The following is a 17415-nucleotide window of genomic DNA, read 5'->3' as shown; positions in this document are numbered from 1 at the left end:
GTCTGAGAATTAAAAACTCCAGTCAGAGGAGGGCACGATACTTTTTGTTTTTTCCTCTGGGAGCTTTACTATGTGCTCACAGTGAATATGTGAGAAAAACACCCACATACTTCTGTCACGGAGAAGGGAAAAGGAACCATTTTGTAATACTCCAGAGCATTCTATTTCTACTTAACAAGGTCTGTCCTCAGAAGAAATGATTTAACAAGAGCCTCACCTGCTGGGGCTTATTAGAGCCTAATTGACTTGAGGGAAGGGAAATACCCAACTCCAGCTGGTTGCAGTCAGAAGACATTTATTTCAGCCCTTAAGAATGATTTGTGTTTTGACTGTGTTCGACTTCCAGTGCCCTAATATTTGATGTTGGAAATTGTTTTGATTAGCATAGTGTAGCACAGAACATTTAATGGTCTTTAAGAAAAAGCTACAGATTTTGTTTCAAAATTTAACATGAACATTTATTTGTCATTTTAATTTTAATTTAATGCGCAATACACGTTTTTTCTTGCATATTATATAAATATATATGCATATACTTTCCAAGAAACAGCATAGGCCTGCAGTAAAAGTTAGTGAGCAGTAAGAAATAGTAACTAAAATACAATAAGAACAGGGCACAAAGGAACATATACAATGCTAAATTGCATATTTCAGATGAAAAGATACTTTAGTTTTGTGTGCTCCTCCTCCTTCCCCCACCCAAAAAAGAAGTGAAGCTTAGTAGACAAGAGAACTTATGATGAATATAAATATTAGAAAATAAGTAGCACCTTTGGTCAATAAAATGATTGTCAACATTTATTCCTAGAAAGCCTAAAAGCACATTTCTGATTTTGTAAATAAAACAAGTTAATATGTACCATGAAGTTTAAGTGTTGCATATTTCAGAACGTGCATAGAATGCTTACCGATGGAATAAAAATGAAATCCTCAAAATAGTTTCAATTGTTAGATAACAAAAATGCTACAGGTATTTGTTTCCTGTATCTTTGAAAATTAGTCAGAGAATTCCTCTAATACCCATTCAGCTTGCATCATAAGATACTATGGTATTAATTTAAAAATCTAGACCCATCCATTTATTTCAATAAAGGAACTTTTCTGTGCATGGCACTTTTCTAGGCACTAAAGCTGTTATTATAACTAAGGTAACATCCTTGTCCACAAGGAGCTCACATTCTAGTAAGATGGAGACAAATTTGAAAGTATATTCCAAATTACAGGCAAAATATGTACTCCCACAAAGGAATCCAACATTTGGTTACAAATTAGTTGTGCAGAGAAACAGAAACTACAATTAACAGAGACAGTAGAAATGACAGTTGAGCAGTAAATGATTCAGTAGTCAACAAATTTGGTTAAAAATGAACTAGGAAAAAAATGACGTAGGAAAATATTGAACTGAATATACTTTAAAAATAATGAACATAACGTATTCCTGACTTAAATAAATCTACATTGTTTAGTTAAAAATGAAATACGTATTTGTATGAAACTGCTAGTTCTTTTATTTTGTTAATTTTTCCCCAAGTTTTATCTGCCAAGTTCAGAACCACTGTATATGCAAAAATCATAGAAATATATATTCCAAGATCAAATCATAATCATTTTAAGTACATTCAGTAGTAAGAAGGCAAAAAGAAGTGCATTCTACCTTACATTTTAAAACTTCAACTGCCATTTAAATTATTTCATACCATAGTGATTTGCTCAAAAATGAAATATGTATAGCCATGATTTAGGTCATGTAAAGATAACTGACTAGATCACCTGAACTGTCAAGCAAATCTACCATTTCTTTTCATTTTCCTATCATTGTAATTGTAGTTGATAGACCATGTGACAGTAAGATCATTTGTTCAGTGCTCTTTAAAGTGCCTTGAGAACAAACAAATGAACTACATTCTTTTCACCTCAAAATCATAAAAATACAGCCCAAAATTCAATTTATATTTTAAAAAAATAACAATTCTACAGATTAACCCCTAAAGAATTGTTGCAAAAGTTAGCTACGTTGGCGATTGCCAACCAATGTCTTATATCTGTCTTCTTAGCAACATGTCATTATGCATAACTTTTATACCAATAATCTTACTTTTAATATTTGCCCATACATACCAATGGGAAAAGAAATAAATATTTGTTGAAGAATATAAGTAGTAAATGTTTTCAGGAATTCCTCAGGAATAGGGAAGTATTCATTCTAGGAAATATTAATCAATATAGTAGTTTAAAATATTTGGAGGGAAGTGCTTTTTAGTAAGAAGCTTCAAATTGAATGTAAATATTAGCAAATACACGGAAATAATTTACTGTCCCATCTTCAACACAGGAATTTCTATACCCGACTCATATTTAAGTAATTTGTCATCTCATTTTCATCATATTACAAAGAAAGGGGCTTCTATTTATTGATGCACTCACTGCAGCTACTGAGGCTTGTCCTGTCACACAGACAGGACAAACTGAGTATATTTGGATATCGGTTTCCCTAAATCTAACCAAACATGTCACTAACTACAAGGGCATCACGGGCCCTGTTCATGAAAGATTTTACTGTGACACATCAGTTTATCAAAACTTTTATTAAAGTATGTTCTTAGGGTAAATATCCTTGATGAATTAAGCAAACAAATATCGAATAGATTGTTTTTACGCTTGTACAGAGCAAATTCCTAATAGCAACCATCTCTCCTTCACTAGGGATTTTTTATTTAGAAGTGACTTTTTTTCTGAAATAGAATCAAAAAGGAATCCCCCCCAATCTATCTAGATAAAATGGGGACAGAAGAAGATGGTATCACGAAGATAAGAGAAACTATAGTTCTACAATTGCCAGACACCTGTTGTCAGGTTTTGTGTTAATGACATAATATACATATGTACTACATAAATGTAGTACATAAAAACTACTACATAAATGTCCATTTAATAAAGAAAGAATTTTCGAGATAGGTCTTATCCTAGTAATTTTATTAACTCGTCCTCAGATTCTTAGATCAAGAAATATTGTTGGTGCGTCCTATTCAAAGTTATACAATGATGATAATTTCTTACATACGACTTAATAATTTAACAAACTTGCATTGTGTGTTCTGTGCTCTGGAATTAAATTTTTAGGAAACAAGTGAATGATGCTTCTAAAATAAAATAGGAACACAAAGAAAAGAGGAATTAATGGAATATTGACACAGATTCTATAAATACATTAATGGCGAGTATTTTTAATGACTTAGATATTGCTATAGCCACATATATTGTGCAAAATCATTCATCCCTGGACACCAATTATTATGTCTAGTTTACTCAGAATTGTCTACTGTGGGATTCGTTAAATACTCTTCAAATTAAATTTACAAACATGATTTAGCAAAATATGACTCAGGAGAAATATGCTTATTTTGGAAATAAAGGATTTATCAAGAAAGGGTAGAATAAGTGTTTCTGGGTGAATATGTATTCAGTCTATAAAACAGGATAGCTTATGCTGTGCAATCGAGAAAAAGGTGGGTTAGGAGTCAAAAGACTTGGGTTCTACTTCCTACCCTGCACTTACTAAAAGGATAGATGTATGTTTAAGTAAGGCCCTTAACCTATTCTGGTCTTATTCTATAAAAATGTATATATCTAAGAAACTAATTTAAAGGGTTGATAAGATGAAATGAATTAAATATATTTTTGATACATAAATATATCAAAATAAAATACAATACAAATCAAAATAAAATTACATCTAATGCTTAGAACTTCAAAGATTTATTTATGTATTTGAGAGAGAGAAAGAGAGAGAGAACACGAGCAAGGGAAGGGGCAGGAGGAGAGGGAGAGAGAAACCCAAGCTGACTCCACGCTGAACATGGAGTCCAACTCGTGGCTCAATCTCACAACCCTGAGATCATGACCTGAGCTGAAACCAAGAGTCGGTCACTCAACCGAGACACCCAGGTGCCCCAAAAATAAACACTTTAGTTAACGTCCTTTCTCACTAAATTCATAAATCTTCATACTTTAGTTACACATAGAAAGCATGTGGTAGAAAAATAAAGTCCTTTAAATAGTATAGCTAAAATTTGTACTCTAATGAACAAGCCCTATAAACTAGGTCTAACTTCAAAATCTTTCTTAGATGCATATGAAAGTAAAATAACAACAAACCCAGCATAAAAAGCTTGGAGGAATATGTTTCAAAATTCACCCTGAAATTCATATAAGAATTCTGATCTTTTGTTCATCCGAACAGAACTTTTTATCAACTTAACGTCTTGATAGAATATTGAGTAGCAGTGTTTCATACAGAGCTTCCTTAGCTTATTTTTGCCATATTTGAATTTTAAACAAAAAAGCTTGCTTTGCTATGTGAAGAAAAGTATTTGCAAAAAGGTAGTCAATTAATCACCTATCGAAATATTCCTGAATGTTAGTCACACTATTAACAAGTACGTGTGGAGACTGAAAAACATGGCGTTCACGCACACAGGGGAGCGTAATTACCCCCACCAAAGAAACAAGAGTTCTGTATTAAAAATACCCAGAATTGATGAAAAATGCTTAAGAAGCAGGCCTAGATATTGTGAAAAATAATGGAAAGAAAATACTTTAAAAAAAATAATTATGAGAAAAGGAGATAAGAAGGTAACGTGGCTCAGGATTGGGATGGGAAAAATAATTCAGTCTAAAAAATCCCCATATGCTCTATTAACACCAAAAATTCTGATTGCAGTATTACTTTTCCTCTTAACACAGAGACCTATAAAGCATGATTCTCAGTACTATAACAATGCTTTCATGAACTGCACAGATGTGGAATAAAGCAAAGGAAAGGCAGTGTGGGAGAAGACTAACATAAACCAGATCGCAGGACCTTGATGGAGTTAAAAATTAAATAGTGTACAAACAACTGACAGCAAAGAAAAGAAAATGAGAGCTACAAAAATCGATGTGAGCTCAGCAAATTGTTCATGTTTTAATTATCAACAAAGATAATTTCTGACTTTGATTATACAAGCACTGTAATTACTGATAATTGAGCCTCTCAGCTTTTAAGTGCAGGGAGACCATGCACATGGATGTGTAAAAATCAAAACCTAAAAAACAAAGTGAGTTGAATAAAGATTCTAATTTCAATTTATATCTGAATAATTTTGACGCTGCTTGGTGCTGTGAAGTGTGGTGGTAAGGAATCAACTTGGTAAGAGGTATTGGGGATCTCACTTTATTGAAAGAGTGTATAAGGTATGTAATGGCCCGTGCTGTCATGGTAAGCTTTATTTGTCAAAGCCATGAGGCCTTTTAAGAAGATCAGAGCATCCAGGACAGGTAGTGTCAAGGAAAGGAAGACTGATTTTTTTTCTAGATTCCTAAAAAATCATATTCATTTACATATTTATCATGCACAAGGAAGACTATTAACAGTATATCTTCTAGATTATAAGCACCTTCCTTATCCAGGATATCTCAAGCCTCCAGTCACAGGAGTTCCCTCACTTGTGAAGACGAGAGGTCATGGTCAAAAGTACATCCTGTTGATTCCAGGAAGACAGCCATTCCTACACATCACAACTAAGACCAGACGCAGCACATGTGATTTTGTGAAAGATGCACTAGAAGTACAGAATCTAAAATAGTGTGAAGGAGAACACTATTCTATGGATGTCAAAAGTCTTAGAGGGAAAGGACAAAAGCAAGGACATTTGTTCTGACTAGAGGACAAATGGACAGAGGCGACAATGGCAGTCGCAGATGTTCCAGGAAACTTGAAAAATCAGTTAGGATGTAGGGGCAGTTACATTAAATGATGAAAATAAATACATACTCTGTAGATGAACCAAATCAGTCATATCTTATAATCTTTTTAAGTTTCTTTGGTAGGTTGGATGATCCTCTAAATGGGAATCTCTGTAACTCTGAATATAATGTTTTGTACGAAGTACTTTTTGAGTCATAATAAGTAGTAACCAATATGGGAATTACTTGTTCATAAAGAAAATAACATTTTTCTTCTAAATCCAACCTCAGGGAAGATATATTATCCCTGAGTCATATAAATATGTCATTATTTTCGTGCAAAAAGTCGTATTAAAACAATTATGGCTATTATACAATCATTACCATTATTTGGTATAATTTGCATTGGCTAGAAAAGCAGGCAACTTGAAATTATATACTCAGGTTATAACAAACAGTCTCTAATGAACACTAAATAAATCAAGATACAAATTGCAGTTAAACCTAATTGGTTGGCTATATAAGGTTTAAATTTTTTGTAACTATATTTTATCTACCTTTGCTTCTATAAGATTCTATTGAAGGCAGCATGCTAGTGAACACCCTAGGGGCTCTTTCTGCTTTTAGATAAATCCGAGTTTTAGTTCTGGATCTGTCACATATTGCTTTTCACTTTGGGTAATTAGCTGAACTTTGTGTGTCTGATTTTTGTTTTGTTTCTCTCATCTGTTATATCAGGTCAATAGCTCTACTTTTAATTTGGTTTGAATATTAAAAGGTATTATGTAGGTAAAATGTACAATGTAAATATTAGTTCCCTTCTCACTTTATCCCCTTTCTCCCTATTAAATGGAACCTAACGATTTTGTTTTATTAAAAGTGTGCAACATGATACATACGAGAGAACTTTTTTAAAGAAAGGTACTTTAGATGGAAAATAATTTTCAATTAACTGATTAAGGATTTCTCTGCATTTTATAATATCAATATAAAAACTTACATTTACATCAAACATCTTTTTTCTATATCCTCAATTGTCATGTGCAGCCAGAGCAGGAGTAAAAAAAAAAAAATCTAGATTTTTAAAGAGCACATTCAAATATATCGAACTTATTTTACTTATTTTCTAGTGTCTAGAGGGGGGCATGAGATAAGACAGGTGGATGTTGATATCAAAGAAGTGAAACTCATGTAAATCTACATCGAGAAAACACCATGTCTTCCAACTTGAAGTACACTAGAACCTAACCCAGTGCCTCTTAAACATGTGTTGACTGGACCCCCCCAAAAAAGGATCAGGAAAGAGGGTAGGGATAGGTCAGGACAAGTCTATACCCAAAATCTTAGTGAAGGCATATTTAAGGTTCAATTGTGAAAAATATGGGCTGCTAGTTAACACAAGTAGAAAAATATGTAAAGTAGCCAGTGATTATGAATTATTTTAGTACCCTGGTTGATAACCTCACAACTCCTCAGTGGGGTAATGGGACTAAAACGAATGTTAATGGTGTACTCTGATTTCGTTTCATGACATCTTGAACATCTAAAACCTGTCACTCCTAGGGAAAGAAATAGGGTCTACACTGATCACTGCAGACTCAGAGGCCAACTATATTGCTTCCTCTAGACTATGTGAATGTTCTGGGTTGATATTCTCTTCTTGGTCTCGGAAAGATCCTCTTAAAGCAACAAATAAACTCACAAGTCTAAGGGAGTGGAAAGAGTGAACGACTAGATAATTATTTTACTCTGAAATAATTCCCAATCCTGTATGTGAGTCTACGTCGCTGTTTCAAGTGTGTTCTAAATTAATTTTCAACATTTACTGTGGGAATGAACATGTGTGCATATTTATAACTTTGTATAGAGCTGTCGCTGGGCATGGCTTTGAATTATTATGTGCTTTGAATGTGCAATTTTACTTCCCTTTCAACAATTTAATATACAGTGTTAGAAATGAAAAGTTAATGAAGATGACCAAAGACCAACAGAACAAATAAGTATCAGTTTTCACCTGACACAAACCTCATCAATACATAAATGAACCTTCTTCCATGGAAGAAGGCACTGGAATGCACCCACCAGCAGGGGACAAAAGGACTAAAGCCTTGGGCCCAAAACCCCACTACCATTACTTTGATGTTTATTTCCCCCTGGGATCTGATATGTATATTAATCTAAATGCATATCCTCAGAGAACTGAAGGCATTTCTTGGGAACTGTTTAAGATTGGGGAGCTACTACACAATTTACAATGTTGCATTTCTTATGACGAGTCAGAGTTCTATACAAAAGCACTTAATAATATGAAGGTAGCTCATTCAAGATTCAAGATTGGGCAAAACTAAGTTAAAAATGGCCATACACTGCCCCATTTTGCTTGATTTATTTACCTATGGTATTGGCACAAGTTGCTTTATTTAATATTTAAAAAAATACAAATTCCTCTTCATCTGCAAACAAAATGAATGCTAAATGAAATATGGGACTTTATATGGCTTCCTAAATATGAGCCACATGCTTAGCCAGTGCATAAATTTTACAAATCAAATCCTTAATGTTAACTACCACAAAAGCTTGGTGTCCAGGTGTAATCTTATAGGAAATAAGATACCATCTGCCTCCACTGCAATTTAAAAAAAAAAATGAACAGCAAATTCCTTTTGACATCTTAAGAGTAACACCACTTCAACAATCAAGCACTAAATGTTTTTCATTAATCACACTCTTAATTTAAACTTCAGATTTACTGATGTAAATACTTAACGACTTTAGCCCTAAGGCACAAATTCTTTCTTGTTTAAAAGTACTGTATTACTCTAAATGGTATTTATAGTTCTGAGTGCACAGTAACTATCATACGCCTGAACATTCAAGGGTGATTCAGATTCTCAGATGTTTTAACATCATTACGAAAATGAGAAACTGCTAAATTAAACCAGCCGGCAATGACAATGTTGCAGGCCTCTTGCTATCCTGTGATAAACTTCACAAGTGTGTATACAGAGTCATGAGCAGCCTCCAGTTCTAGAAAGCTTTTCTTACAGTCTCCCAGTTATGTTCCCAGGCAGCAGGAAGTCTCATCAGGAGGGGGTGGGATTTCGAAGTGAGGCCATTCCTTATAGCCTAGGAATTTCAGTGGCTGAGTGAAAGGCTTCTTTGAGTTTCTGGGTGCTTTGCTTTTGCATTTTAGAGAGGGGTGAGAAATGACAGGACTGGGAGGCCTCAGTATAAGCACCTCTCACTCTCAGTCAGCTTTACTCAGATCACTCATAACAGTAATCCTCTGATCACGGTTATGTGTTGGGGAAAATTAGAATTTGGCCTATTTGTCAGCCTGTCAACCAGGATTCTGGTATATTCTGTTTTGAAGTCTAAGTCTGACAGTGAGTGTAGACTGAGTTCTGATTAAAAAAAAATTTCTCTGGTTATTACTTTCTGGATTTGTAACTAAATCCTTTTAAAATCAATGAACGTAGCTCATTGCGAGCAGTCACTTAGGCTTTTAATTTGATTTACATATGAAGTAAGAATTCTGAAAATTATTTGAGAGTTCTATCTCTAGCACCAGGTACTAATGACCATCCTCAAAGAAATCACGTGCATGGATTAATCAAATCTAACAGTGCTCAGAAATAATGGCTTAAAATGGACTTATTTTTCAAATTTATTTTATACATGCAAATTTCTTTTATGCAGTTAGTTACATTTTCAAATTAAGATTGTTCTCATTTTCACTGATGTTCTTATCTTTAAAATTCACATTGTAAAGTAGTGTGCAGATATAACAGATTTCTTCATTCTCAGTGGATTTATTTTTAAAGTTAAAAAAGGTGATAATATTCTTTTTGAACCTACTTGTCTTGTTCATTGGATACTCTGCACGTGTGTACATATATGTCAGTGTATGTGTGTGTGTGTGCATGTGCGTGCATGTGCACACTAGAAGAAAATCCATTTTCCTTCAATTCCATTTAACACTAAAAAATGAAATTTGGACAGGGTATTCTTATTGGAATAAACACATGCCTTCTAAGTACTTAAACCAGGGGTTTGGGATTCAGATCTCTATAACCAAGACTGGAAGTCACTGGAAGACTTTAAAATTATTTTAACCATGACAACCAGAGTCATGTATGGAAATAAACCCATTGCATGGATTCCTTCTAGGCATAATCTCAAAATTGAACTATCCAAACAAGTGTTAAAAAACAAACCTATAAAAACCCGCCATTGAGGAAAATCTCATCTCCATCCTTCATTATGACTCCTCATTTCAAGTAAAAACTTTCCCAATTTTTGAAAAAAAAAATACTCCAAAGAAAGTCATAAACACTGAAATCAGAGATGTGATTCTTGTTAAATATTAGTTTCTCTTTCGGAGGAATCATCCTCTGTTCTTGTACTTTTGACATCAACATCATGGTGTTTAGATTTGTTCAAGGGTTCAGACTCTCTGGACTCGGGCGTATGCAGTTTCTTGTTCCTTTCTTCTTCCTTCTTTTCCTTTGCAAGCAATCTGTAGTTTATGGCGTTGCCGATGAGCAGCCACACACTTGAGAGGAAGACAATAGCGCCACAGGCTATATACATGTATTTATACTGTCCAGTTTGATCCACCAATTTACCTAACAGACAGAAAACATCTTTTAAGACAGCGTAATAAAACAGCTGTAAAATGATAACATTTTCCAGTAAATTCTTCCACAAAGTTTGTACCCATTTCTTATTGAGGTTAATATTGCATGAGCTTTTAACAAAAAATATTCTAGATTATGAATTCTATATATGCATAAAAAAGGCATGTATGTACACACAGCATTATATTACCAGTATATTACATTTAAGGAAGATTATTCCCCTCAATAAAATTGTACAGCCAAGACAAAATAGGTATATATCTGTTTGTGTGTATATTCATAAATACATGTATGTGTGAGGCATGTTTTTTGTATCTGTGTGTCTATAAATAGATATATTTATCTATTAACTTATACACGGAGACTGCTTCATCCTTCCCACGCTTCTTTTCAATAAAAAGGAAAAATTTACATTTTTAAGGAAAGACCCAAAGGCTTTTTTAAAGGTTCTTGACATGGCACAATATTTACTCAATGCTTTCTCTATGCCCACCACTAGGCTAAACACTTTTTTTTTTTTTAAGACTTTTTATTTGTTTATTTGAGAAAGAGAGCAAGAGAGAGAGCACGGGGGTATGGGGGAAAGGGCTGAGGGATAGGAAGAAGCAGACTCCCTGCCTAGCAGAAGCGTTACATGGGACTCAATCCTAGGACCCTGGAATTCTGACCTGAGCTGAAGGCAGAGGCTTAACCAACTAAGCCACCCAGGCCGCCTTAGGCTAATCACTTTTAAATGAGGTAATAGCTCATTTAATTCTTACAAGATCACTATGAAGTAATTTGATCATGGTTACATAGTCAGTGAGTGGCAGAATCTGGAATCCAACCAAGGTCTGTCTGATATTCAGATTCTTAACTATTCTGCAAAAGAGCTTCACCATACCTCTTGGTTAAGAGTCGTATCATAACTTTTTGGGCTAATCACAACTTTTAGTTTATCTGAATCTCAATTATTAAGGCCAGACAAATCAGGAAGAAAGTATTTATTACATTTGATTATTAAGAACATTTAAAAACTAGCCTGATACCATATAACCTGAAGAATTATTGACCTTTTTTTTTCCCGAGAGAGAGCGAGAGCAAGCACAGGTGGGGAGACAAGCAGAGGGAGAGGGAGAGAGGGAATCTTAAGCAGACTCTACACCCAGCACAGAGCCTGATGTGGCGCTCGATCTCGCAACCTGAGATCATGACCTGAGCCGAAAGCAATCATTGAACACTCAACGAACTGAGCCAGCCAGGCACCCTGGTTTATTGACTTTTAAAAATATTTCAGTTTATACTTAATTTTGCTTCTTGCTTATGCAGGTACCTAGCTCTTACCAATGATAGTATATGCAAGTCCATATTATTTATTATGTGCATATTCTAGGTGATTCTGATATAGGCCTGTTTCTTTAATCAGAATCTCATTTATTCTGGCTAGAATATAAGTTAATGGCTCAGTATTAAATTTAGCTACTTGTGAAACTGCCTATTTGAACAAAGTTCTCTGTTTTAATAGTTAAATAGTGGAATAGGCTTGAGTGTGCCATATACATAAACATAACAAAATGCATAATTTAAATTTCCATTCTAGCTTTAGTCAATTGTTTTTATTCATACGATGATTGTTACACTTCTAAATACATAAGCATTCGGTCTATGCCCCCATCAGAGTTAGTATCACTTTGGGCTGCCATATCAACATACTTTCCAAATGTCTGGGGAATTTATTTTAGCATCATCAAGAAACCAGACATGTGTCTAGAACTAAAGTTTCAGCTCTCGTGAGTGCAGCAGTGGAAGTTTGAGCTGAAAAAAATAAAACGAAAAATCATACCCTATCTGGCTTTACAAACAAGAGTAGCAACAACAGCAGCAACGGTGTGAGAAGTAACTACAATGATACCCATTCATTCAAGCGTCTTTACACAGTGCCTACCATGCGCCAGACCGTTCTATCATTGATCAAAGGCTACAGAGAAGAAGCCAGTCCAAAAGTCAAGGAGGATCAGGGATACCAGAAGACAGAAACAGGATGGAAAAAAAAAATGGATTTATTACGGCTATGGCCTCAGAACCTCAAAAAGGATCCCCAAATGGATTCTTGCCATTGCCAGCACGTGTGTAATGGTTTGGCAGGATTAACACAAGATGCGCTCAAGATCACAGAAACTGACAAATGTTACTGATACAGGTTCTCAGCGCAGGTCGGAACAGTCAAATCAGATTCCTTCATTTTCATTCTTAGAGCCTACCCACTATGCCTGTTGACCTGACTTAATTTTTTTTTTACTCCCACCATGGCTGGTGAAATACAATATTCTCTCTTGATACTAAAAATTTTGCCGCTAATTAATAGGCTTCTAAAACCCATTTAGTAAACTAATTCTGTAGGCAAAGACAGGTCAATTGTAGTTGTCTTATGCAACAAAATCAATTAGCTGATAAACAAGACTAACTTTCATTCTTTCTGAAAATTGGTTTGGTGCCGTAGTACAGCCAATATTAAAAGATACACCACCCAAAACAGCTGTGCTAGATACACGACAACAGCTCACATAGATGGAAAAATTCAGTAACCACTCAGATTTTAAGATCTGAAATATTTTCAGTGATGCCTATGAGTGGCAAGAATGCCACTCGTTCTTGACCAAGTGAGAAAGCAAGGTAAAAGTTCAATGATACCTAAAGATCAACAAGTCAAATACAAATTTTCCCAATTCAAAATGATTTCTTGACGTATGGAATTGCTGAATCACTATATTGTTCACCTTAAATGAATATAACACTGTCTGTTAACTATACTGGAATTTAAAAAAATGATACCTTGCTGTCATGTAGGGAAGCAGTTTAAAAACGGGAAAAATTTACATTTAACCTGGCAGTTACTATGACCACTAGGGGTGGTACCTAAGTTTAGTATTAAACTAAAGTGAATACCCAAGTTTAGTATTAACCAAAACAATGTACTGGAAAATAATGTCTTTTTTATTTAAATGTTTTAATGTTTAATGTTTTAATATTTATAACATTAAAGTCTAAGACTGAACAAAGTCTTAGCTTCAAAAATGCACTTATACTCAAGCAGAGAGAGTCAAGTATCATATGGTCTCACTTATTTGTGGAGCATAACAAATAACATGGAGGACATGGGGAGATGGAGAGGAGAGGGAGTTGAGGGAAACTGGAAGGGGAGGTGAACCATGAGAGACTATGGACTCTGAAAAACAACCAGAGGGTTTTGAAGGGGCGGAGGGGGGTGTGGGAGGTTGAGGAACCAGGTGGTGGGTAATAGGGAGGGCACGTACTGCATGGAGCACTGGGTGTGTTGCCAAAACAATGAACACTGTTATGCTGTAAATAAACAAATAAAAAAAAAATTAAATTTAAAAAAAATGCACTTATACATTTAGCACAGATACTTTCATAGGCATCACTGAAAATATTTCAGATCTTAAAATCTACAGGTACCCACTATAATTTTTATATGTGTTATATAATATAATTATTTTATTTATATAATATAATCTTTATATAATTATTTTCTTTATAGAATATAATTTTATATACTATCATATAAATATATAATTCTTATATTTCAGATCTTAAAATCTATAGGTAATTGTATATAATATAATCATATATTGTATGTATATTATAATTATAAATTATATAAACTATAATTTATAAATGCAGAATGTATCTGTTCAAAATGAATTTCTGTTCCTTATTGCATTTCATATACATATACATATATATATGAGTATCTATGTAAATATATATGGATATATATATATTTTTTTCTGTCAGCAATATTATAAAAGTATGCTATGCTTAGGCATGTAAGATATTAATATAAGCAATGTACCCCAATTAAAAAATAGATCCTGACCTTTAGTAGCATTATTTTACACTTTTGACTCATTTTGATATAAGCAGAAGAGAAATTTTTTAGTCAATGATAGAATGAAGAAAAAGTGGAATTTTATTATTATGATACATTTTTATAAGCACAAAACAATGCCTGTGGGTAAAAATATGCAAATTATGTTACTAAAGATCAGTATAATTTAACTTCTTAAGTTTACAGGTCCTGGTTCTGAAGGAAATTTAGGTCTAAGATCAACTGTTTATGAAATTCAAAAATACATACATAATAAAACCTAAAATTAACACACCCACAGTCTTTCAGGCTATTACTACTTATTACTACAAGCCCCATTATATGCTACAACGAATGTCCTGGCTAGTCGATATTCATTTTATGCTTTTTGCTTTTCTGGATGAGAATAATTCTTACCAGCAAGAGGAGGACCAAGGAGAACGGGACAACACTCCACCACTGTGACAAGTCCTACAGCGCTGGAAAACCTTTGAGGGCCAACCAGGTCCATGAGAGTTTCAAAGAGGACACTGCTAACACTCCCAAATCCAAGACCAAAAAATACAGCATATAACACCAGACTTGTGTAGTCCTCTGCCAGTGGGCACAAGAGATGGCACACTCCAGTGAACATGACTGCGAAACTGAAGAAGTACTGGATTCGGGGGCGGATAAGTTTAGAGTTTGCAATGAGTCCTCCAGTGGGTCTAGCAAACATATCAACAAAAGCCATAATAGACAGCAGGAAAGCTGCAGAATACTCATCAATTCCCTTGTCTTTAGCATATGGAGCCAAGAATATAATGGGGGCAAAAAACCCTAGAAACATAATGACATTTCCAGATAAGTATATCAGAAATCCCCTATGCTTAAAAAGGGAGAAATCTAAATACGTATTGACTAACTCCCATGCTGATTTCTTCTGATGGCTCCTCACACCTGAGTCATCCACTCCTATGTCAATGTTATTGGTAACTTGTTTGGGTTCAACGGGTCTCATGAGGGACCCAGCCACACAGGCATTCAACAGTATACCCCCCAAAATCAAGAAGCTTCCTTTCCAACCAAAAGTATTAAAAAGGAACTGATTGAAAGGAGCCAACGTGCTTAAGAAAACAGGACTTCCTGCCATGGCGAGGCCATTAGCCATGGGACGTTTCTTATAGAAGTATTTGCCAATGATTGTTAGGGCGGGTTGCAGGTTGAAGGCTAGACCTAAACCTAAAGAAAACAGAACAAAAGGAAGAAAAACATAAACACATTATGTCACTCACAAAAGGAATTACTCCTTAAAATGGACATTCAAGTGGGGAAGGCAGAACTAAAGGTGCAAAAGTGGGTAGTAATTTTTGATAATTATAAATATCATGGAGTTGTGCATAAACAAAGAGGTTCTCACAATTGGACACCTAATACATATGACAGCTTCACAGTCCTTTCATGTGAAAGCAGAAAAATAAAACCAAGGACATTTACTGATGTTTCCATAATCACAGAATAGGTTGAAATTAGGATGAAATTATTACTTCTTAATTACAATCACTTAATACCATAGATAAATTAATCCTCTCTATGTACATAAACATATATATTTATATGCATTATATTTATACACACTTATATAGAATAGATTTCTTCCTTGTGGCAAGAGTACATTTTAAATGTGAACACTGTTTTTTTAAGAGTGGAACAGAGTGAACAGATTAAAAAGGTTGTCATTTATGAAAATCTTAGGTCTCTCCACAGGTATCTTTCAGAACTGTACAAATAATAAACAAGAGTAATAAATTAATGCCATAATGTCATGCTCTACATCTTTCATGTTCCATATTTCATGAATATAGATGCAAATGTGTACTGACTGAAAAATAAAATTTTTGCTTTAAACCTTTTATTTCAGGGATTAAAACTCATTCTTTATATGATTCAAAGGTCCCTACTATTCCTACTGATTCCAAGGGAATCCCTTGGCAGTGCTGAATGTCACCTTTGGGAGAGGAATTACTTCTTATAGCTTGCCAAAGTATTATTTAGCAATAGTAATGATTATGTTTGTTTAAAAACCATGTAAAATTGATTTAGATAAGGTATCTCTCTTTCCCTTAGATGAGGCATTATTCTGTCTTAGTTTAGGGGTTACAGAAGTAAGAATTCTGCATTTACCAATTTATGTAAATTGAGGGTACTGCGAAGTGGTTAACTATTTAGACTTAGGGACAACTCAGTTCTCAGTACAAATACATATTGCAAACCTTTGATACAAATATTTTCTATGAATAGGAGGGTCCCTAAAAGCTAACAAAAAGTAACCAAGAGCTTTGGAGAGTAACAGGGCAGTATGCTCTGTGATGCTATCACAGCCCATACCTGTGAGACAGGCAGAATAAGTGTAATTTATAAATAAGAAAACTGCCAGCCAGCCAGCCTATGGTCAGTGGCTTGTAAATGGAAGAGTCCAAATTAAAATGCAGGAATTTTGTTTTGCAGTACAAATTTCTTTACCTAATGCCACCCTCCTCCAACCCCTACCCCATTCGGTCACCTAGAATTTTGCCTTCGGGTATTAATCCAATTTCTCCTTAGGAGATGGTGGCTATCTATTTCCTATTCTGGCATGGTGAAATGAACATGAGATTTGAAATCCAAAGATCTGACTCTGCTTTGGCTATCTTCCTATGTACAGTGATAGACATAACACCTAGACTTCCTGGGTTTTAATCCCCTCAACAAGAACAAAAGAGGGTTTTGCCAAAGTCAGGTAAGTTCTAGGACTGCAAGAGGTTATATAATGACATATGATGATAATTATATCCTAGTATTTATTTAAAAGTAACGAAGTTCTGGGTACTCTGTAAAGCACTATGCATTCATTTTTTAGATGAATCATTCCAATGACTCCCAAAGGAAAGAGATTATCATTTTCCCCATTTTAAAAACAAAGACACTGAGATAATAAAGAGGCTAATTTGCCCATGATCAGCTAATACGTGCTAAATTAGGTTTAAAAATTAGACTGTATTTTGTGTTGGCTGATAATGCCTTAAGATAAACCTCTCATAGTATATTTAATGGTTGATTCTAGAAGCACCAAACCCTTCAAGACTCAAGAATTGAAGTTAGAATAATATATAATGTTGTTGAAATTTGTGGTACAGTAATAACAAAATCATATTTTCCATAATA

The 17415-nt window shown here is 34.4% G+C and overlaps 1 protein-coding gene across 6 annotated transcripts in view; it reads right to left on the bottom strand.

Annotated features, from left to right (window-relative positions):
* Positions 1 to 431: 431 nt before the first annotated feature.
* Positions 432 to 17415, bottom strand: part of SLC16A7 (solute carrier family 16 member 7) — a 185454-nt gene continuing 168470 nt past the window's right edge. For all 6 annotated transcript variants that reach the window (XM_046011628.1, XM_046011629.1, XM_046011630.1 and 3 more), the window contains 2 exons: positions 14650 to 15453; positions 432 to 10352 (listed from right to left, as the gene is read on the bottom strand). In XM_046011628.1, coding sequence (XP_045867584.1) covers positions 10084 to 10352; positions 14650 to 15453 — 1073 coding nt within the window. In that variant the 3' untranslated portion in view covers positions 432 to 10083. The remainder of the gene's footprint in view (positions 10353 to 14649; positions 15454 to 17415) is intronic.

Source organism: Meles meles, chromosome 7 (genome assembly GCF_922984935.1).
Source record: "Meles meles chromosome 7, mMelMel3.1 paternal haplotype, whole genome shotgun sequence".
Taxonomy (NCBI): Eukaryota; Metazoa; Chordata; class Mammalia; order Carnivora; family Mustelidae; genus Meles; species Meles meles.
Note: the sequence above shows the minus strand (reverse complement) of the source record. Positions and strands in the feature narration are given on the sequence as shown.